General features: G+C 44.7%; 1 protein-coding gene across 1 annotated transcript in view; it reads right to left on the reverse strand.

Moving 5' to 3' along the window:
• GUCY2C (guanylate cyclase 2C) overlaps positions 1 to 24,168 on the reverse strand; it is a 686,038-nt gene that overhangs the window by 392,643 nt on the left and 269,227 nt on the right. Inside the window, 2 exon segments of the mRNA XM_075320892.1 lie at positions 9,581 to 9,666; positions 9,838 to 9,970. Coding sequence (XP_075177007.1) covers positions 9,581 to 9,666; positions 9,838 to 9,970 — 219 coding nt within the window.

Consider the following 24,168-nt stretch of genomic DNA (forward strand, 5'->3'; position numbering starts at 1 on the left):
CAATTTGGCCGGAGAGTTGCTCCATGTCTTCATCCTCCTCCTCGTCATAGTCCTCCACTGCACGTTGTGATGAGACGAGGCTGGGCTGTGTGTTATCACCCACACCCACTACTGTTTCTTGCTGCAACTCATCGCGCTCCGCCTGCAATGCATCATGTTTGTTTTTCAGCAGAGACCGTTTTAGAAGGCAGAGTAGCGGTATGGTGACGCTAATAATGGCGTCATCACCACTCACCATCTTGGTGGAGTCCTCAAAGTTTTGGAGGATGGTACATAGGTCTGACATCCATCTCCACTCCTCAGGTGTTATGTGTGGAGTTTGACCCATTTCCCGACGGCTTAGGTGATGCAGGTACTCAACAACTGCCCTCTTCTGCTCACATATCCTGACCAACATGTGCAGAGTTGAATTCCAACGCGTGGGGACATCACACACCAGTCTGTGAGCCGGAAGATGCAAACGGCGCTGAAAGCCGGCAAGGCCGGCTGAAGCAGTAGGTGACTTTCGAAAATGTGCAGACAGGCGGCGAACTTTTACTAGCAGATCAGACAGCTCTGGGTATGACTTTATAAACCGCTGAACCACGAAGTTGAGCACATGGGCCACGCATGGAACATGTGTCAGCTGGCCTCGCCTCAAAGCCGCCACCAGGTTCCGGCCATTGTCACACACGACCTTTCCTGGCTTTAGGTTCAGAGGTGTGAGCCAGTGATCTGCCTGCTGTTTCAGAGCTGTCCACAGCTCTTCTGCATTGTGGGGTTTGTCACCTATGCAGATTAGCTTCAGCACAGCCTGTTGCCGCTTCGCCGAGGCAGTGCTGCAGTGCTTCCAGCTTGTGACTGGTGTGGAGGGCACAGTAGATGAGGATGCGCAGGAGGAGGAGGAGGCTGAAGAGCATGACATTCCGGAGCTGTAGAGTGTGGGTGAAACACTGACTGAGGTAGGGCCTGCAAACCTTGGTGTGGGAAGGACGTGTTCCGTCCCTCGCTCAGACTGGGTCCCAGCTTCCACAATATTAACCCAGTGTGCCGTCAACGAGATGTAGCGGCCTTGCCCACAAGCACTTGTCCACGTGTCTGTGGTTAGGTGGACCTTGGGTGAAACAGCGTTGTTCAGGGCACGTGTGATGTTTTGTGACACGTGGTTATGCAACGCGGGGACGGCACACCGGGAGAAATAGTGGCGGCTGGGGACCGAGTAACGTGGGACAGCTGCCGCCATCAGGTCACGGAATGCTTCAGTCTCCACCAGCCTAAAAGGCAACATTTCCAGCGCAAGCAGTCGCGAAATGTTAGCATTTAGAACTGTGGCATGTGGGGTGTTGGCAGTGTATTTGCGCCTGCGTTCAAAGGTTTGCTGAATGGATAACTGAACGCTGCGCTGGGACAAGGACGTGCTTGATGATGGTGTTCTTTCTGCGTAGGCAACTGCAGGTGCAGGAGTGGAGGAGGCTTGTTCGCAGGCAGCATGGACAGAGGATTGGCTCGCATGCACAACCAGCGAAGACGTAGCAGTGACATCAGCAAGCACTGCTCCTCGACTCTGTTGTACTTCCCACAAAGTCGGGTGCTTGGCTGACATGTGCCTGATCATGCTGGTGGTGGTCAGGCTGCTAGTTTTGGTACCCCTGCTGATGCTGGCACGGCAGGTGTTGCAAATGGCCTTTTTTGAATCATCTGGATCCAACTTAAAAAACTGCCAGACTCGGGAAGACCTAACATTTGTACAGGCACCTTGTGTCGTCGTGTTGTTCCGGGGAACGGTTGCCTGACTTCTGCCTGGGGCCACCACCCTGCTTCTTACTGCCTGTTGTGATGCTACGCCTCCCTCCCCCTGTGCACTGCTGTCCTCGCTCTGCATATCCTCCTGCCAGGTTGGGTCAGTTACTGGATCATCCACCACGTCGTCTTCCTCTTCCGCACCCTGCTCCTCCTCCTGACTTGCTGACAATTGTGTCTCATCATCGTCCACCACTTGTTGAGACACGTTGCCAACTTCGTGAGAACGTGGCTGCTCAAATATTTGGCCATCTGTACAGACGATCTCCTCATGACCCACTTCAATATGAGCTGGCGAGAGGCCAGAATGTGTGAATGGAAACGTGAACAGCTCTTCCGAGTGTCCAAGTGTGGGATCATTAATGTCCGAGGAGGACGTGTACTCAGCCTGGTGGTAGGAAGGAGGATCAGGTTCAGAAATGTGCGGTGCAGTATCACGGCTACTGACACTTGACCGTGTGGAAGACAGAGTGTTTGTGGTGGTGCCAATCTGACTGGAAGCATTATCTGCTATCCAACTAACAACCTGTTGACACTGGTCTTGGTTCAAGAGCGGTGTACTGCTGCGGTCCCCAAGAATTTGGGACAGGACGTGCGAGCGACTAGATGTGGCCCTTTGTTGTGGTGAAATTAGAGCTTGCCCACGACCTCGGCCTCTGCCTGCACCACCATCACGTCCACTTCCTTGTTCCTTGCCAATGCCCTTGCGCATTTTGCAATGCTGTGCACTGCTGACGTGTATATTCACTACTTGTGCGTTATATCAAAGTGTGTGGAAATTGCACACAAGTGCACCTGTACGCTGCCACCAACAGGCACACACGTGCGGTTTTAAAAACCAAGCACGGACGCAATAAGAACCTAACAGGTTTTTTTGGGGAGCGACAATTACAGACAAGTCAGACACTATCTGGACTGTTTTACACTGTGTACACCAGCCCCAGATATGATGAAGGCTGGTATACGGTCACCACTACCCTGCCTGCCTGCCTGCCTGTATACTGGTACAATAGTCCTGACAAGGACTCTTTTGGTCACTAGCCTGTATTCAGACCTGGCTATACCCTGCCTGTATATAGCAACAATAGTCCTGAGAAGGACTCTGCTACTGTACTCCGACCTGGCTATACCCTGCCTGCCTGTATACAACTAGAATAGTCCTGAGAAGGACTTTTGGTCACACTGTTTGCAGCCCTGCAACTGCAAAAGCTATAAAGGGCCGCAAAGCTTTCCCTGAATCAGCGACACTCTCCCTACACTGACTGTCTGAATAGCTGTGAGCAGAGCACAGCGCGCCGGCCGATATAAAGGCTCGGTCACGCTGTGCAGGCCGGCCAATCACTGCAATTCCACAACTAACAGGGCTGTGGCATTGCAGTGGTCTGCCAGCCAATCCCTGCATGAGGGCTGGCTCTCAAAAGAGCGCCAACATGCAGAAATGAAGACCACGAGTACAGCACGAGTATCGCGAGATTACTCGGTCCCCGCCGAGCAGCCCGAGTACAGCGATACTCGTGCGAGTACCGAGTAGTGACAAGCATGCTCGCTCATCACTACTTATTCACTTTAGGGGGGGAAAAAACGTTTAAGGGGATATCCCATCATGCCTTGATAAAAATAGCAATGGATGCAATAATAATTATATGTAAAATGTTAGTTTAAAGCAGAGGTATCATTGATCGCTCAATTAATAATTAAAAATTCAAAATGCTGGATAGTGCGTATATAAAGCAATAGAGCGTAGTTAGACACCATCCATATAAATCATTGAGGTATAGTGATACCAAATCGATAGGAGTAGCCAAGGGATAAAAGAGAGGGGGGGGGATGAAGATAAATGGATCATCAACCTCATAATAATGAGGCAAAGATAATGACTCGCATATATAATCAAGAGTAATATCCCAATTAAGTGTCAGGACAATACATATCCTGACATGAGAATTCAAGTGACATTTACCACGTTGCCAAAATAGGAAAATCAAAAAGCCGATCAGATGGAGGAAGAGAGATAGGAAAATAAAGAAGATCAATCGCTAAATAAAGCATCCGTAATTAAGCTGTTCATTAAGACCAGAGGGGGAGACCGTGTTTAACCGGAAGATCCATCTCGCCTCCCTTTGCAAGATCAGCCGATCCCAGTCTCCCCCTCTGATTGGTTTATCATGGATGACGATGCGGTAATGTGGACCACATGATTGATCTCACACATGCGGTTCCCCCCCCCCCCGTACTTTTTCTTTCTAGTGCTATATCCGTGAATGTCACTTAGACGGTTACGATTTTGTGACATTTATTTAGTGTGTTGTGAAGCTATCTGCAAGATTATACGTCCGGCGATTTCTTGTTATCTCCTGTCACGTGTCCTGTCACGTGACCGGAGAACCAGGAAGTTTTGCGTTCCATCGGCCGGCCGACAATTGATGACGCGTGCGTGGCACCCTGCGGCGTCACATGCATTTCCTGACACACCTCTAATCGTCACCGATCATGTGATTACCCACATGATCATTCAACCAGGAAATACATTCCACCACTGATGGAATATTAAGAGGTAACACATGTTCCATCATCCTTTCTGATAAAGAACGCTCTATATATATACATGAGATCAACGTGGTGTACATATATACACTTGGATCTAGCTAATGTTTATTAGATCGCCCCTGTATATCATTCCCGGTTTAACTTGATGTCATCCGGGTTTTCATTCATACCGCCGCATTATCTACATTAATTGCCGAGGTGGTTCACCTGATGGAGGATGGGATGAAGGCCCCTTTTTATAGCCCCATTATATCGTACATTCTCATTGATACCAGGTTACATAGGGTTGAGCTCTGCATCGAGCCAACGCCGCCATTTTCAGGTGCCATTTGTCTCCCCTGATGAGCAGATAATGTGAAATGCGTCGGGAGGCACCTGGTCTGGATATTAGGGCTAGCCACAACAGGGCCAGGTGTGGACTGCCCTTGTCAGGGCGGGAGTTTTTTGTGCATAAGGGTCAGCCTAATTCTGACAGGGTCAGTGACCAATGAAGAAAAAACAAAAAGCCAGCACCAAATGTGCGCTTCAGCACTAAACATTCCAAACTGTACTTATTATAAAAAAAATGTGAGATTTTTGGCAAAAAATTGCAATTTCTTGAGCTGCCTCGCCACGTCACGGCAAATCTCATTTGAGGCAGTCCTACACTAAAATATTTTTATAAAATGTGCCATACCGCCTCACATATGAATGGCAGTGACCAAGCCACTACTCCCGCCGCACTGGTACATGGACTAAAGCAACACAGGACAACCCTTACCCTCTATCGGGATACAAGATTTGGGTGAGATTGCTCCATTTCTGTCTTCAACATTGTATTTCATCGTCTTATATATTTTGTCATTGATAGACAGACACTATCCAATATATTACATCCACTTAAGATTTACTAACTAAATATCTCTTTGTGTATTATTTCACACTCGTGACCTGTGGCTATGCAGCTATTTATTGATATCTAACATCATTACCGATATTTGATAATAGCTTGGAGCTACTCTATATATTATCCTTTTTCAATTACAACTATTGCAAGTTACATACACTCAGTACCTATCTAGCCAGCTATATTGGAAGAGGTATCTCTATATAGGGCACTCCACCCTTTCTCTCTCCTGTGTTGTACCATATAGGTGAATACATATTGTTCACCTGTTTGATTGAAAGTGATGACGCCATAATCTCATGATTGGCCTCACCATTTTTCAGGTTTTAAATTGGTGTTTGGATCACTGTTTGTATACATTTTATATAACCCAATTAAAGGTTAAGTTTTAATGATCACATGCTGCTATATCTACCTATTGGTGTTTGAATTATTGCTGTTTTCACACCTGTTATATTAGTAACATTTGATGTATGTATAAGCAAGACCAATACTACAGCTTGTTGTCACTACTCTATTTTGGGCACGCTGTGTAGTAACATTTTTTATTCGTTCCTTATTAGCAAAGAGGAAAATCTGTTAAAAAAATACAAAAAAGAAGTAAAAAAAAAGAAAGCAGAAATGTAACAGTGTGACTGTATACCTAAGAAATTAAATTTGTTGTACATACATCCCACAAAGTCATGCCACGATACTACAGCCTGCTGTCGCTGCAGTTTTTTGGGCACATATCTAGTTTTGTTGGTCTGTACTTCTTTGGAAAGGTGTAAACCAGAGGTTTCAAACACATGGCCCGCGGGCCGCATGCGGCCCGTGAGGCAACGTGTTGCGGCCCACAGACCCCGTGTCGATCGCGGCTTTATGCTGAGGGTCGGCACCAGCAGGACTTTACTGCATTTAAATCCATTTGAGGTGCCGCGCAGAGGAGCTGTCAGCTCTATTCCAGTTGCTGCTGCTCTCTGCCAATCAGATGCAGGGAGGTGACATCATACAGCGACGTCACTGCCTTGCATCTGATTGGCAGGCAGCAGCCATTGGTCCAGACACAGCTCCTCTGCACGGCACCACAAATGGATTCAAATGCAGTAAAGTTCCTGCCGGCGCCGACCCTCAGCATAGAGCCGTGATCGTCACAGGCCGCAACAAGATGCGTGCTCAAGATCAGGACCCGCTGCGTCCTGGACGCAGCGGGTCCTGATTGGTGGGGCCGCAAGTCTCCTCCTTAGGAGACTGCAGCTGCCCGTGCCCACGATTGGGGTTTGGGCCACTGCGGTCTCCTCGCTAAATTTACATGCTGCGTCCTCTGAATGCCGCATCACAGGTCCATTTGGGGTTTTTAGAATGGGGTTTTTAGAAATCTCATGCCCACTATGCTTGTACTGTACATAGCAGGGTTTTGGACGCAGCGGAAGCATGCTACATCCAAAACTCTGCAAATACTGATCGTGGGCACACAGGGAATGGAGGAAAGGTGAGGAGAATTTTTTTTTGTTTGCGTATTACTAAAGGATGGGCAGGATACTACAGGGATGGCCACAATACTACAGGGATGGGCTGAATACTACAGGGATGGCCACAATACTACAAGGGTGGGCAGCATATTACAGGGATGGGCAGAATACTACAGAGAACAATACTACAAGGATGGGCAGAATACTACAGGGATGGCCACAATACTACAGGGATGGGCTGAAAACTATAGGTATGGCCACAATACTACAAGGGTGGGCAGAATATTACAGGGATGGGCAGAATACTACAGAACACATTACTACAAGGATGGGCAGAATACTACAGGGATGGCCACAATACTACAGAGCACAACACTACAAGGACGGGCTGAATATTACACGGCAAAATACTACAGAGCACAGTACTACAAGGATGGGCACAATACACAAGGATGGGCACAATACTACAGGGATGGCCACAATACTACAGGGCACAATACTACAAGGGTGAGCACAATACTACATGGATAGGCACAATACTACAGGGATGGTCACAATACTACAAGGATGGGCACAATACTACAAGGATGAGCACAATACTACAGGGCACAATACTACAAGGATGAGCACAATACTACAAGGATGGGCTGTAATATAATCACTGGTACTGTGCTGAGAGGGTTAAGGTGTGTTACCTGGGCCGGCTCTGTGGTGGACAGCTAATGAGATAGGTGGGACGCCTGTTCACCATATCTCCACCTCTGGGTGTGGTCCCAGGGGTGAAAGTCAGGCCTCTGGACACACCCATGGCCCTGCTCTGAGTTTCCTGTGCTGGAGGAAGTAGCCGGGTTTGTCTGTGGGTGGAGGTGAGGAAACAGCGTCTGACAAGGCTCTGCAGGGACTTATGGGCTGAGCTAAGTCTGAAGACCTGATGTTTGGGAATGGACCTGTTTTACTGCCTGTACATGCATTGTGATGTCCGTACCGGCGCTGTGTTTTATAAGGTTTAAATAAAGCAGCCTATGGTCTTAAGAAACTGTGCCTCCCGTGTCTGCCTGAAGCCCTCACGCTGAGCGAGTACCCCCCTTGTTGCAAGGTGCAACATCACAGGGCACAATACTACAAGGATGGGCACAATATTACTGGGCACAATACTACAGGGCACAAGGATGGGCACAATACTACAGGGCACTATAGTACTGGGCACAATACTACAAGGATGAGCACCTTACTACAGGGCACACGGATGGGGACATTACTACAGCATGGGCACATTACTACAAGATGTTGGCTAAGATTACTATATGATGCTGCAAATTGTAAAACAATATTACAAGAAGGTGATGATAAAATGTAAAAAAAAAAAATTCATAATAAAGCATGATTTTTTTTTAACATTAAAAATGCTTTTTTATATATAAACTTAACAAAAAAGTGCACGTTTGCTACAATATACAAGCAAAAAATGTTTAAAAAAGTGATCCAAAGATGTTTAGAAAAAAACCCATGGATTCATTAAAAATGTTCACTTTGTCCTGCAAATAATGCGGCCCCCCTCAATTTTTTTTTTTCTATAAGCGGCCCATGCACCCAGTTGAGTTTAAGACCCCTGGTGTAAACTGTGGTTCAAAACAATGACAAACTGGCAATGGATAGGGAAATGTGGAGGAAAAAAAATTAACACAACTTCGGGCAATAAGAATGGATGAGAATATTTCTTGAAGAAACAAGTCAATGCTTTGCTCCATCACGTTGCAGAGACCATGACCCACTCCTTGGAATTGTAGTTGTGCTGGAAAATGCACTGGACAGCTGTAATCATTGGCTAGAGACTACGTCATTCGTGGCCCATGAAGTATAAGTGTTAAGTTAGGTGGGATGTACTGATGTGGTTGTGATGAGACCAAGCAGCAGATGCAGTTAGTGAACTGAAGTGGACCAGCGCCAGAAGATGAATGCAGCTGTAAATTGTGATTGCAACCTCACTTTCCAATCCAGATTAGGATACTGATGAAACAGCTGAACACAGCACTGCAGCCATTTTGCAGCAGAGGCAAGATTGAGCACAAATTTCCCATTCTGGCAATCAGTGGATGTCCTAGCAGTGGATAGGTGTTAACCTGCTTAGGCCTCTTTCACACATCAGTGTAAAACACACACATTTTTCATTGTCGTGTTTAAAGGTACATATGTCCCTCCGTGTGCCGTTATTTTGGCACACGTGTGATCTCCGTGTGCTATCGGTGATAATACATGGAGATCAGGCAATTATACTCACCTGTCCACGCTGCTGCTGTCCGTGGTGCTGATATCTCCGGCGATGCTGTGCCCAGCCGCCGATGTCTCACCGCTACTGTTACCTCCGGGTCGCGGTGCAGTGAATATGTATGAGCATAATTAGCCGGCCTGGAAGCAGGAGACAGCAGTGGCTGAGACAGCATTGCTGGAGATGGGTGAGTTTACAAAGCTTTTTAATTTAAGTGTATATGATTTTTCAGGTACGTGTTTCACAAAATTACACCACTGTGTGGTCCATGAGACACCAGTGATGACAGAAAAAAAACGTCCCTGTCTCCATGCAGAGCACACGTACATGCATGTGCACCGTGTGTAAACACGTCAGTGAGAAATCACTTACGTGTGCGCAGACCCAATGATTTTAATGGGTCTGTGTATGTCCGTGATTCTGGTATGTATAAAAACTGCAACATACGTACCAAAATCACTGACGTGTGAAGGGAGCTTTACTGAAATATTCCATTTTACCACATATATATATATGAGACATTTTTAAGAATTTTACTGGCTAGAATGCTGGGTATAGTGTCCAAAATAAATGTAATTATATTGTGCATACAACAGCATTGAATGACCCTATTTTAACTCTTGGGGGGGGTTTATGTCTTATGTTACTTACCTTATTGGTTGACTTGGAGGTGAACACCAGAGTCAGATTACTTTCTCTGTCACCCTCCTCATCCAGTATTACTGAGCCCGATGCACCTATGCATGGAAAAATGTTACAGTAAGGTTATAGTCTTAAATATCTTTCTTACTATTATAATACATTACTATAGATTTCAAGTATTTTTTGTTGGGGCTTTCTTGACTCTTCATACATGTCTGTAATGTTTTTTGGGGGGTAAATATGATTAAACTATTATATAAGCAAACCTGTGATTGTGATGTTACGAAATAATTGGATAAAATCTGTCTGATTTATATCTCCAGCCTGGAGAAAGCGCTTCAGTGCGTGTCCAAAGAGAATAACACCATCCAAGTATCCGGCAGCATAATTGTCTTTCAACTAAAATATATAATATAGAGCGAAAATAATACAAGGGACTCTTAAACTGTGTTATCTTAATATGATCCAAACCTATACACAATCAACTCAAGACATCTCAAATCTGTATTGAAGATCCATAAGAACATATGAATTGTTCCAAAAAAGAACACAATACGTAATGTAAACTCAGTACCTGGCATTCCCAGATCTATGTCAAGCTCCACTTTAAAATTTTCTTTGTTGATAAATCTATCACAACATACACTAAAGGGTACTTTACCCGCTGCGATATCGGTACCGATATCGCTAGCAAGCGTACCTGCCCCCGTCTGTTGTGCGACACGGGCAAATTGCTGCCCGTGGCGCACAACATTGCTAACACCCGTCACACAGACTTACCTTCCCTGCGACGTCGCTGTGGCCGGCGATCCGCCTCCTTTCTAAGGGAGTGGTTCGTGCGGCGTCACAGCGACGTCACACGGCAGCCATCCAATAGAAGCGGAGGGGCGGAGATGAGCGGCCGGAACATGCCGCCCTCCTCCTTCTTTCCTCATTGCCGGTGGACACAGGTAAGGAGATGTTTGTCGTTCCTGCGGCGTCACACAAAGAGATGTGTGCTGCCGCAGGAACGACGAACAACATTGTACCTGCAGCAGCAACGATATTAAGGAAATGAACGACGTGTCAACGAGCAACGATTTTTCACTTTTGCGCTCGTTGATCATCGCTTATTGGGGTCACACGCTGCAATGTCGCTAACGGCGCCGGATGTGCATCACTAACGACGTGACCCCGACAATATATCGTTAGGGATGTCGCAGCGTGTAAAGTACCCTTAAGAGTAACTTTCACAAAGGCTAACATGATACTTTTTCTACAATAGGTTTAGGAAAGATGAAAGCAACACATTGAGCAGCTAGCAGCCAGCACAGACAGCTATACTGCAGCCAGCATTGCGTTACTCCAGCACCGTTCCTACCTCAATTTCAACAAACAAAGACTCGGTATGGAGGAAGCAATATTTGAATTTTGGAAAGCAAATTTGGCTGAAATAGATTGCGGGCACCATGCCACATTTGCAGGGTTCCAGAAGAAACCCAGAAACCCTCCAACAAGTCACCCCATTTTGACAATAGACTGCTGAAGGATTTTTTTCCAAGGGTATAGTGTTTATTTTGTACCCACAGGTATTTCAGAGAACTTGATAACATTAGGTTGTCATATTAAAAATTGAGTTAACAAGCATAAAAAATTCCTAAAGCAATTATGACTCAGTATGGTATGTGCTAGTGGATACATGTGACTATTATTGCTGATAATTTGGTTATTTAACCATTTGCAGTTAAACTAGAGGTTGTGGATAATTTGGTACCAGCAGACCTTATCTTAGGGATTCATACAGGGTCTCTGAGGGTGAGTCTATGTTGAGCAGAGGCACCATATGCGATTTTTAGGGTGCTGACCTCTGCGACAAGGTAGGGTCAGCTCTTAGGGTCACCTTAGAGAACCATAGCTTTTGAATATCTTATATACCTTACTTTGTCGCCCATCGATCCCCCCCCTTGTCATTTGGTGCCTGCCTGGTTACCTTTTTTATGGATTTTTTTTCACTTACACAACCACCTATTGTGTTTTAAATATATATTTATTAAAATTGTATGTTTTAGGATTTTTGTTGCTTGTTAACTCACCATTGGATTCCTCCTGTATTGTTATTTGTTAGCCATATTAATAATTGCCAGTAACAAAAAAAAAGTGGACCTTAAAGATTGTTACTCCCTTTCTTATGAGCGCGGCAATCCCTCATGTAGTCAAAAAGTTTTGTTTGGAAAAACGGGAAGGTTCAGAATGGAAGTAGCAATATGTCAATTTTGGAAAGGAAATTTGGCTGAAATAGATTGCGAGCACCATGTTGCATTTGCAGGGCTCCAAAGGTACCTAAACAGCAGAAAACTCCCTCACAAGTGACCCCATTTTGCAAACTAGACCCCTTAAGGATTATTTCCAGTGGTATAGTGAGTATTTTGAACCCACAGGTACTTCACAGAATTTAACAACATTAGGTCGTCATATTGAAAATGTTAATTTTTTTTCGGAAAAGTGTTGCATTAGCACCAAATTTCTCACTTTTACAAGAGGTAATATCAAAACGTGGACCCCATGGTTTATTACCCACTTTCTTATGAGTGCGGGGATATCCCACATGTAGTCATACACTACTGATGTGACAAATGGGAGGGCTCGGAACGAAAGGAGCAAACTTTGAATTTTGGAAAGCAAATTTGGCTGAAATATGCGGGCACAATAGTGACCCCATTTTAGAAACAAGACCCATTAAGGAAATTATATATAAGTGTGTTGGGAATTTTGAACTCATAGGCGCTTCACAGAACTTTTTAAAATGTGTATGTGAAAATGATAGTTACGTTTTTTTTCTCTAAAATATTATTTTGTCCCAAAATTTGTAATTTTTACAATAAGAGAAAACAAACCCCATCATTTATGTAATTTCTCCTGAACACAGTGATACCCCATACATGGTCAAAAACTAATGTTTGGGCACATGTGTTTGTGACGCCCTGGACTAGCCAGGTAGTCACATACATACCAACATACACACCCCCCACCCTAGGCAGTTACAACAGTCAGACAAAAACCCTTGTTGCCTCCCTCCAGGGCCTGATGTCCACACCAGGTGGGGCGGAGCCAGGCAGTTGGCCTCACCCACCGAGTAGTTCACAGGCCTGGAGGCGGGAAAAGTGTCAGTTCAGTTTGAGAGGTGAAAGTGAGAGGAGTAAACGCTTCAAGTGTCTGGGTCGGAGCCCAGGCACTGACAGCAAGGTTGGCAGACGGTGGTGGCCGTCTGCAGGAGTTGGTGGAACTCCGCAGAGCCGTAAGGACCAGGGACGGGCGTCGGCCCGCTGGTACTGGACCGGGGAACAGAGTGAAGCTAAGCACACAGGCAGGGCCATCGGACCCCGACAAGGCTTGGAGCCGCCGTCAATAGTCAAATCCGAATGTGCCGGAAACCCCAGGGGTTTCCTAACAACCAAGTCCCGATTGAAGGCAACAGTCCACCCAGAGAGGATATACAGCCACCGCCACAGGCTAAAGATCTAAGGGCCAGCGCCTGCGGGCAGAAAGGGCTCCTACGGCACCTATACGCCGGGGAGCGGACTACCGGTGGGCAACCACAGGAGTCAAGAACATCTTCGCAGGTGCAGGGAAAGACAGCCACCATCAGCCATCCGGGGAGAGCACAACAACAACACTGCAGCCGGCTGCGGGACCCGTCCATCCGGCCGTTTTGGTTTACCAGTGACTCTGTCAGTGATTGTCTGAGTGAGTACACCAGCGCCGTCCGGCACCGCGCAGCGCAGTCCCTGCACCCCAGCTATCCGGCCTCCCCGTTACACCATCGGGCCCCTGGATCACCAACCCCCCTACCCACGGAGGGGACAACATCCCAGCTGCACCCTACCATCTCTCCCGGGAATCCTGTTACCAGCAGCGGTGGTGCCATCATCACCACGTCCCATGGGTGGCGTCATGGACAATATCCCTAAACATACCACCCCTTTTCACTCACGGGCGAGGAGCACTGCTCGAGTCTCCGGGTCCGGCCCACCGCTCGAGCCACCGAGCAGCGGAAGCCCCGGACCCGAGCGTGGCGAGCACGTCCCCTCCGCCCGCGACATGTTACGTCCTGGGGGTGAATTCACGGGACCGTGCACCGGACTCGCCCAGTGAGGCAACCCGGAGCTAACCCCTATACAGGGACTGTCCGATCACCCCACCAGAGGGCCTAGATGCACGGTAGCCGGAACTCTAAGGTTACGGGATAAGAGTCCTTCAAGGATCCGAAAAGGAATGTCTCTGAGTCCAACGGGCACCGTAGGCAGGACGGATGACAGGGACCGGATACAGGTACCGGGAAGGAACAGCAGACTGGGTCCGGGTCCAACGAAACGTGCAGGCTGATGTTTCTCAGGTGAAGTCGGGGATCGGTGACGGGTTCAGGCTGATGGTAGATGGCGGGATCCTCAGCAGACAGTCACCGGGGGACTTCCTGGGGAATCAGACGTCAGGACCGGGTTAGGGTGGCAGACGGGCTCTGCGGAAGAGATCGGGTTAAACGAAGGCAAGGCACAAAGGGACCTGAACACCTAGCTCTGGGAACACGTTGATCAGGCACCGCCCACATGCAAAGGAAGTCCTAATATACCCTGTACCTGTAATTGACCATATCCTGTTTTCGGGACGCTGGCCCTTTAAGAAGAGGTGAGTGACAGCGCGCCCTAATACGCATGCACGAGGCTCATGTGCCGGAGACCAGAGCAGGAAGCGGTGCAGGAGATGCAGGTGAACCAGACAGAGCATCCTGTGTCACAGGGAGACGCCGGAGCCAGCGGGCAGGAGGCACGGAGGACGCAGAGGAGGGAAAGTGAGAGGGGCAGACGTGGGCAGAAGAACCGGGGGCCGGGGCGGTGAGTGACAGACAGCGCCGGGACCCGGGGAGCGTGACAACATGGCAGGGCTCGGAAAGTGAACTATTTGATATTTGGAACGCAAATTTGGTCGTGTTGTTTTTGCACAGCCCCTGAGGTGCCAAAAATGCAAAAACACCCACATGTGACCCCATTGGCAAAATAAACGGTTTAATGAATTCATCTATTCGTGTCATGAGTATTTTTAGCCCACAAATAACAGAATTTTATTAGATTGGGCCATAAAAATGAATAACTTATGGTTTTCAATAAAATTTTACTTTAACCTCAAAATTTTAATTCACACAAAAAGTAACAGGAGAAGATGGCAGCACAATTTGTTTTACAATTTTTACTGAGCTCGGTAGTACCCCATATACCCATTATGTGGCTGTATACTACTATTTGAGTACACAGCGAGGATCATATGGGAAGGAGCGTGACTTGGTATTTAGAACGCAGATTCCATTTGAATAAATTGTGGCCTCCATTAGCCGAGCCTCTGAGGTGCCAGATCAGCAGAAATCCTACAAGTGACCCCATATTGGAAATATCACTGCGTAAGGAATTTATCTAGGGGTGTAGTGAGTATTTGAACCCATGGGTGCCACACGAAATTTTATAACATTAATCCAAGCAAATATAACATTTTATTGGTAAAAATGTAAAAACAAATTAGCTGCAAATTTGTCAGTTACACAAGGGTTAAAAAGTGTAAATGGACATCCCAAATTATTGCGCAATTTCTCCTGAACTAGGTGATGCATTATAGGTCATCAGAAACTTATGTTTGGCCACACGGCAGGGCTGAGCAGGAAGGAGCGCTATTTGACTTTTAGAGCACAGATTTTGCTAGAATAGTTTGCGGGCGACATTTGAAGAGCCCCTAAGATGCTAGAACAGCATAAAAAAACAAAAGTGACCCTAGTGTAGAAATTACACCTCTCAATTAATTCATCTGTGGCTGCAGCCACGCCACTCTCTTTTTCTGGAGAACTACAAATATACCAGTTTAGTGCCCATACATTATATAGTAGCACCCCCATACATTGTGCCCAGCTCCTGCTTCTGGAGACATGAACCCTGTAAATTATTAATTGCGCTCTCCCCACTATAATAATGCTACACATGGAGCTGCTTACTGTGATTTAGGCACAGGGGGTTCAGAAGGAAGGGGGCATTTAGATTTGATAGCACATAGATCACTGGATTTTATTTGATGAGTGGGAGCTATCATTTTTACAGAGTCTTTGTTCTACCAGTAATGTGGGAGCCCCCGATATTTCCAGGACAGATGACAGACCTGAGTGGGAGCTGGGTTTGTGCAGGATAAGTTAGGATTTATATTAGTAACATTTTGGGGTACAGAATAGTTTTAGATCCCTTTCAGTATAAGACTGGTATTATGTTCTTCTGTTCTGCGCTGACCACTTACGTTGGGGTGTCCATGTAAGGGTGAAAACGCACTTTGCGTTTCCACCTGCGTTTCAGCTGCGTTTTAGGTCCGTTTTGAGAAGCACCTTTTTCATGCCAAAAGGCATGCGTTTTGATTTTCCAGCAAAGTCAATGGAAAATGGTGATTTTCAGACCGCACTTTGCGTTTCTAAACGCTGCGTTTAATTTGCATATTTTGTGGCAAAAACCATGCGTTCAAAGAAGTAGCATGTCAATTGTTTTTGCCATTTTGGGTGCGTTTTGTTAACATTGAAGTCAATGAGAAATGGCAAAAAACAAGATTCCTTCAAATTCCTGCGTTTTTCCTGCTTTTTCAGTGCAGAAAACATGCGTTTTGGACTACCAAAACGCATGCTTTTTGGCCATCAAAATAATGATTTACACACACACACACAAAATCCGTGTTACGGTTGCTGCGAGCACTGGAGACTATGTCCAGATTTCTTGCTACTGCACATGTGCGAGCGCTGGAGACTAAGTCCAGATTTCTTGCTACTGCACATGTGCGAGCGCTGGAGACTAAGTCCAGATTTCTTGCTACTGCACATGTGCGAGCGCCGGAGACTAAGTCCAATCTTGGAGCCATTGCACATGTGCGGGTGACATCATCGCTGACACGAGGTCACATGTCTCTGACACCTTCTATGCCGATTGGTCGCTGGTCATGTGCTTGTGACGTCTTGCTCGGTGATAGGCCAGCATGACGTCACTCCTGTCGTTCTGGCAGCGGATTGGCTCTGGTGTCCTCCATCTTGGATGAGGCACAGAGTCTATATAAGACCCTGACACACGCCGCATGGTGCTCAGTCCTCTTGGTTCATGCATATGAGTAGACGCTCTGTGCGCGTTCCTCTAGGCATTCCTCTGTCTATGCTAGGTGAGCGCTACCGGCAGGGTAGCGTTCTTATACCTTACAGCTTCGGCTGCTGTCCGTATCCTTACCTCTTAGGGGAGCGGACATAGGCAGGTGCCTGAGGCACATGGTCTGGCTGGGCCTTGTGATTCTACTCGTAGGTGGACGTTGCCGCTAGGGTAACGTTCCTTATACTGCGTCTGGCAGTTGTTCGTATCCTCGCACACTAGGGGAGCGAACAGAGGTAGGAGCTTTGTGCGGCTTACGCTGCTGTTCGTCTCTTTTGCACCACTAGAAGAGCGGACCTAGGCAGGTGCCATATCTAGTGGTTCGTGTCCTCGCACACTAGTGGAGCGAACGCAGGTAGGAGCTTTGTGCGGCTTACGCTGCTGTTCGTCTCTTTTGCACCACTAGAAGAGCGGACCTAGGTAGGTGCCATTTCGCACACATTGCCTTTGTCTCTGTGATTATTAACAGAGATCATTCCACACACCCTCCAAGTAAGGGAGGAATTGCTTTACTTACTTATTATATCCTTCTGTGAGTTAACAGAGGTATTGCACTCTGCCATAGTCTGCAGCAAAGTCTTTGCACGGTGGACCCTGACTGTCTGATACTCCTTTCGGTTATTATCAGACAGCCCCCCGTAACAATCCGACAATTAAATTTATGAAAAATATGCATTTATTGCTATATTTCCGATAAAATGTATATTACCGCTATAATTTTATTTATTTATTTATTTATTTTTATTCTTTCATTATTTTTCCCATTAATATAGATTTTTTCCTTTTTTTTTTCTCTTTTTTCATTCTTTTTGACTGTTTAAACTTTATTGGGCAGTGTCTTGATGTTCAAAATGCATCTGTCAAAACGCAGGTCAAAACGCATGTAAAAAGCGCTGAAAACGCATCAAAAACGTGGTAAATACGCATGCATTTTCAGCGCTAAAGTTCAGAAAAAGGCAACTTTGGTCAAATCAATTAAGCCCAAAAAATGCGTTTAGAACTGCAAGTAGGTGAACGCAAAGTGCGTTCTCACCCTAAATCTCCCAAAAATGTCATTCAGACGAAACCCCTCACTCTAATGAAGCAGATGAAGACACTTTGGTCTCTGTTTGGTGTCTGTTTCACTGGTGTCCATCTTTTTAGGCATGTACAGAGCTATGATCTTCCAAATATGTGTGATAAAAAGACACCAAAAATGATGGGACACCGTCGGAACAGAGACCAAACAGAGTCCATCTGATTCATTATGGGGAGTGGTTCCGTCAGGGGTTTTGACTGAATAGCATTTTTGGGGATTTACATGGAAACCCTGATGTAAGTGCTCAACTGGGAGCACAGGATAAATGTCAGCTGAGCCTTATTCCGATATTTGGGAGGTAAAATTAAGAATTAGACAGCAATACAAGAGTAGTTGTTGCTATTATTTTTGCGCTGTTCACCGTGTGGTATTAGTGATAGGACAAATTTTTTCTACGGGTTGGTGTGATTACAGCGATACGAGATATATATATATATATATAGCTTTTTTGTGTTCTGCTTTTATCACACAGGAAAAATGCTTTTTTATAATAGTTTTTCCGTTGCAATATTCTGCGAGCTAATTTTTTTGATAAACAAGACTGTATAAGGAGCTGTTTTTTGCTCAACAAGTTGCAGATCTTTTTGGTACCATATTGGGGAGCAAAGCATTTTTTTATTGATTTTTATTCAGATTTTTCTAATGAAGAATAAACAATCATCAATTAATTTATTGTGTTTTATATATTTGTTTTGTTCGCTTCACTGTGCGGTAAAAATGATAAGGCCAGTTTATTCTTCAGGTCAGTACGGTTACAGTGATACTATATTTATATTGCTTTTTTATGCTTTGCTACATATACACACTAAAAATATTACAATATTACAATACTTTACAAAAATTAATTTGTTTGTGCATCACCATATTCTGAGAGCTGTAACTCTTCTTTTTCTCAAAGAGCAATATTAGGGCTTGATTTTTGCAGGACAGTTTGGCGTTTTTATTTCTACTATTTTTTTTTTTTTTTTTATACGTATGACTTTTTGATTGTTTTTTATTCACTTTTTTTCTGTGTCAGTATGATGAAAAAAGTGGCATTTTTGGGTTGTTGCTTATATTTTTTTTACATTGTGTGCCATACAGAATATGTAATGTTACAGTTTTATATATCGGGTCTTTCTGAACATGACGATACTATTTATGTGTATGTTTCTTTGCTTATTTTTGTTCCATAACAAAAACTGCGGTTTTAGTGGCGAAACAGGTTTTCAGGATTTGTGTGTGCTTTTCTGTGGGTGGTTTTTTTTAGGTTTTTTTACTTTTCCACTTAGTCTCACTATGGAACATGAACATATTTCTCTGGTGTGTACATAAGTGCAGGAGACCTGTCAGTGATTCACTGACACAGCTTACATGACCCTGCTTATAGCTGGATCTTACAAACCACCATACCTTGGGGGTCAACAGATGACCCCAGAGTACTATGGCAACAATCAACACACACTTATGATCGTGAGGACCAGTCCTACCAAAGGGAGTCTTTAAACTCTCATTTAATTTCTTAGATACAGCTGTCGTGATTGACAGCAGTATTTAAAGGGTTAATCAGCACTGATTAATTCCAAAACCGGTTGGACCGATGCCTGTGGGTGTCAGCTGTTGTACATAGTTATCACCCATGGGTCTTTCACCTGTGGGGCACCGCTATGTACTTATTCCTCAGCGGCATTGAAAAGCAACGCTGAGGAAGAAGTACCCTGAACAACCGCTGTTAAAAATCCTATTGGCGGTCCTTAAGGGGCTAAGACCTTTTTTGAAAGCCAAGCAATGTAGACTTCAATGTTTGTGATGGAACATTGTCTTGGATAAAAATCATGGTTTTCTTGAAAGATGCAGATTTTTTCTTGTACCACTGCTTGAAGAAAGAGTTTTCTAAAAATTGGCGTTAGTTTTGGGAGTTGATTTTGGGTTCATCTTTAAATTGAAAAGGTCCAGCTAGCTCATCTTTAATACCAACCCATAGCAGTACTCTACCTCCACATTGCTAGCATCTGAGTTGAAGGGGAGGTCTATGTTTACTATTGATCCAGCGACAGACCCATCCATCTGGTCCAACAAAAGTCACTCTCATATCATTAGTCCAACAAAAGTCACTCTCATATCATTAGTCCAACAAAAGTCACTCTCATATCATTAGTCCACAAAACATTTGAAAAACTTGCCTTCGGATATTACTTTTCCCAGCTTTGATGTTTCCACTTATGTGTCTTTTCAGTGGTGGTCAGGTGTTAAACTTCCTTTCCTTGGTTATGTCTCTGAGCTCTGAACACCTTGTACTTCTGGACCCTCCAGGCAGGTAGCAGTTCTGGAATATGACAGCCCTGGAGGATAATGGGTTCCTCGTTCTACTCAAACCTTAGCTAGTTAATGTGCCTATTTTTTTCTCAATGCCTTTTTTGCGACCCTGTTAACTATTTGCAACAAACCTTTTTGATGGTTCTGTGACTATGCCCTATTATGATAGCAATTTCAAGAGTGCTGTATCACTTTGTAAGCCTTAAGAGAATGTAATAATTAGAGATGAGCGGACCTATGGAAGTTTAGTTCGGCTGGTTCAACTGGACTATAGATAAAGTTCGGTTTGAGACCTAAACTTCACCTGAACTGAAATAGAAGTCACTAATTGGAAAGTTCGAGTCTCCGCCCTCATGCAGCCAGCCATAAGCAGATCCCTTTCTGGGGAGGATGGGTGGGTTTTTTTCGTTGCTTTTTTTTCTTGGGTGCACACTACATCCGATAACTCTGTTTTTACCCCCACTGTGAGCCATTCAAACACTGCAAGCGGCTCACACTGGGTTAGGCACCAAGCATATACAAGTACAGTGACGCACTCTCGAGTGTTCAGCATACATAAAACACACAAACTTCGATTTGAACCCAAACTATGTTTTTTTGGTAAAGTCTTAGGTTTTGCTCATCTCTTGTAACAATTTTTGACTTTTCAGAGTCAGATGAACCTCTTTTTTCTGGTCCATTTTTTCTGAGGAAAAGAAACTGCCTAATAATTCTCCACACCTCAATAAGAGGTGTTGATATTCACATCCACCCTTATTACACAAATACACACAACTGATGTGCTTTATCCAATAAGCATTCAAGTTTATACAACCTGGAGTTGGAAAATCTGCATAAAAATGATAGTATGGTAAAAAAATAAAACACACGTGCCTAATAATTTTGCACATACTGTATAGTCTAGTTTAATTATTTAGTTCAGATCGGCAAAACAATTGGAGCACATTTTAATCAAAAATGTAATAAATGAAATTCTCAAAAAATGTGTAAATGCTTTGAAAACTACAGGCCTTGGTGTTGTAGAATATTATTCAATTCTTTGTCCAATTAGATGACTATTCAATAGAAATGTTCACACTTGATTTCAGTGTTGTATTGGCAGTTGTAATAGGGATAATTTCTCCACAAATACATTAATGTAGAAATGTTTTAGGCAGGTTTGGAAAAAATGCTGCAAAGTAGGAATGGTTTACACGTCAATACTAGAAGATATACTTGCACACATTTATTAAAAGACCTCTGTAAGTAGGTTAGTTCAAACATTATGGAGAACTAACTACAGATCTTCTGTGGATGTCGGTTTGTGCAAATTCTCCTTTCTTTTCATGTATTCATCTACAAGCTCGATGATGTTGAGAGCAGGGCTCCTTGGGAGCTATATGTTTACTATCTGTTCTCTTTTTCAAATAAGATAGTTCTTAATGACATTAACTTTAAGTTTGGGATCCTTATCCTGATGCAATATAAATTTGAAGCCATTCAGATTACTCACAGATTGTACTACATAGTTTCATAGTTTTAAGGTGGAAAGACTACACCAGCCAATTGTGTTCAACCTATAACCTAAATGATCCAAATGGCTTGGTAAAATAGAAGGCAGATGCTAATTGCCCCATATCAGGAGAACAATTGTTTTCCAACTCCAGATATAGCAATTTCACTAGTTCCCTGGATCTACGTTCCATCACAGAATCTTTTACTCATAACTTTTAATATTAAGTTTTTCAAGAAAGGCATTACAACATTGTGGCAATGAGTTCCAAAATCTCACACAAAAAGTAACTAATCGCTGCCTGTGATGGAGAAAGCCCCTTTTCTCTAGATGTAGAGGATGTTATCATTGCAGGCCTTGGTATAAAAAGATCAGTGTTTTTTCTGCGGCGGTACGTGCCGGTACGGCGTACCGGAAAATCTGAAGAGCGCTGGGGGCCAGCTCCTCTGGCTCTGTCCACATGGCTAATTTGTAAAATATACAAATTAGCCATTTGTGGAGCGGAGGCACAAGCAGAGCAGCTACTGGAGCTGCAGGACCTGCGATGATGTCACGTACATGTGACTCGTGTGGGTGGAGCCATGGAGTTTTGCCCAGCGGGAAAGAAGCTGGAGAAAATGGAGGAGTGCAGGGTATGGGAGAGAGAGGGGTGCAGAGGGCGGCAGGCTGTGCAGGGGAAAGAAGGATGCAGGGGGATAGAGTGAGATCAGAGGTATAGAGAATTGAGAGACGAGGGGGATGGAGGATGGAGAGATCAGGGGGATCGAGGATGGAAGGAGCAGGGGGATGGAGGATGGAGAAATCAGGGGGATGGAGAATGGAGGGAGCAGGGGGATAGAGGATGGAGGGAACAGGGGGATGGAGAATGGAGGGAGCAGGGTTCATTGAGTTTTATTTCGTCAAACTTGTCTTAGATGGATAAAATAATGCACTATTTCTTGGTTGGTGTGGCTCCGGCACGCAAAAGACCTCGAACAGACGTGGAGACAGAATCAAATCAGATGATAGAGCAGAACGTGGCCACCGGTTCTTCAAGTATCGAACCTGCATCAGCTAGTGTTAATGATCCTGATGACGTAAAGCTGCTGTCGTCTGGTGATTCAAGGGCTCCCGACTGGCCAACATGCTGGACTCTAGACCAGAAGAATGATTACTGCAGTAAGTACAATTGGCTGTACGTTTTTGAACAGAAGCTCGGTTGTTCGTCGTGCAATAAAGTTGGATATCTGGGTGTGGAGTCAAACATTGGGATGAAAATTTCAAAGGATTGGACCAACTGTAATATAACATTCTTTGGCAAAAGTTGCCAACAACAGCTAACATCTCTGCGAAAAAAATATTTGCTCACAAAGACACCGCCAGCCACATAGCTGCAGTTAGGCTGCTTGCAGAGGCGGACAGAGAATCACTCCAGACGATGATTTTGCGTGCACAAACTCAAGAAAAAGAAACAACAGCTAAAGTTTTCCGTACAGCGTATAAAGTAGCAAAAGAAAATCAAAGTTTTCATAATTTCGAAACTGAAATTGATTTGCAAGAACTTAATGGGGTTGATATGGGTCGCATTCTTCACTCAACTAACGCGTGCATCAACATTGTGAATCATATCAGCGACGAAATGAGAAAAAATGTGGTTAAGGAAATTGTACATTCAAATCGTAAACTGTCATTAATAATTGACGGGTCCACTACTACAAGCAATATTTCTGCGCTGATTGTTTATATTCGTACATGTGCCACTGACGACATTGCAATGAACTCTGCAGTTAACTTGTTTTTAGACTTAATTGAACTTCCTTCAGTGAATGCAACAGGAATTCTTGATTCTGTGTTGGGTTGTTTTCATTCACACAGCATGACAGATGAATATTTGAGGAGTAAACTCCTTTGTGTTGCATGTGATGGTGCTGCTGTCATGATAGGTCGCAACAGCGGTTTGAAGAAGCTACTATCAGACAGGTTTCCATCTGTAATTTTTTGGCACCGCGCCAACCACCGACTTGAGCTAGCTGTTGGTGACACCGTCAAAGAAATATCCGGAATCAACAGATTTAAGGCTTTCCTCGATAAGTTATATGTATTGTATCATGCTTCACCGAAGAACAGCAGAGAGCTCCAACAGTGTGCGAAATTATTAGACGCTCAGCTGCTTAAGATTGGTCGAATACTCAGCAGCAGATGGGTGGCATCGAGTTTCCGTTCAGTTTCCGCAGTATGGGAAAATTTTGACATATTGATTTGAACATTTTCAACAAGCGAAACTGTGTCCGTCGAGGGACCAAAAAGAAAAATGCACTTATGAGAGTTTGTGGCGAAAGATAACCTCCACAGAATTCATTCTGGATCTCGCTTTGATGTGCAACGCGCTGCAGGAACTATCACAATTAAGTCTGGATCTTCAAGATCGTAAGCTGGACTTGTACACTGCCAACCAAAAGATAAAAACAACTGTTCATGTGTTTAAAGCAAGGCAAACGAGACCAGGTTCATATTATGAAATGGCCGAGAAAGCTGTTGCAAATTTGCGGTTTGAGAACGCTGTCCTCCA

This window comes from Anomaloglossus baeobatrachus, chromosome 8, assembly GCF_048569485.1.
Source record: "Anomaloglossus baeobatrachus isolate aAnoBae1 chromosome 8, aAnoBae1.hap1, whole genome shotgun sequence".
In the NCBI taxonomy this organism is placed as follows: domain Eukaryota; kingdom Metazoa; phylum Chordata; class Amphibia; order Anura; family Aromobatidae; genus Anomaloglossus; species Anomaloglossus baeobatrachus.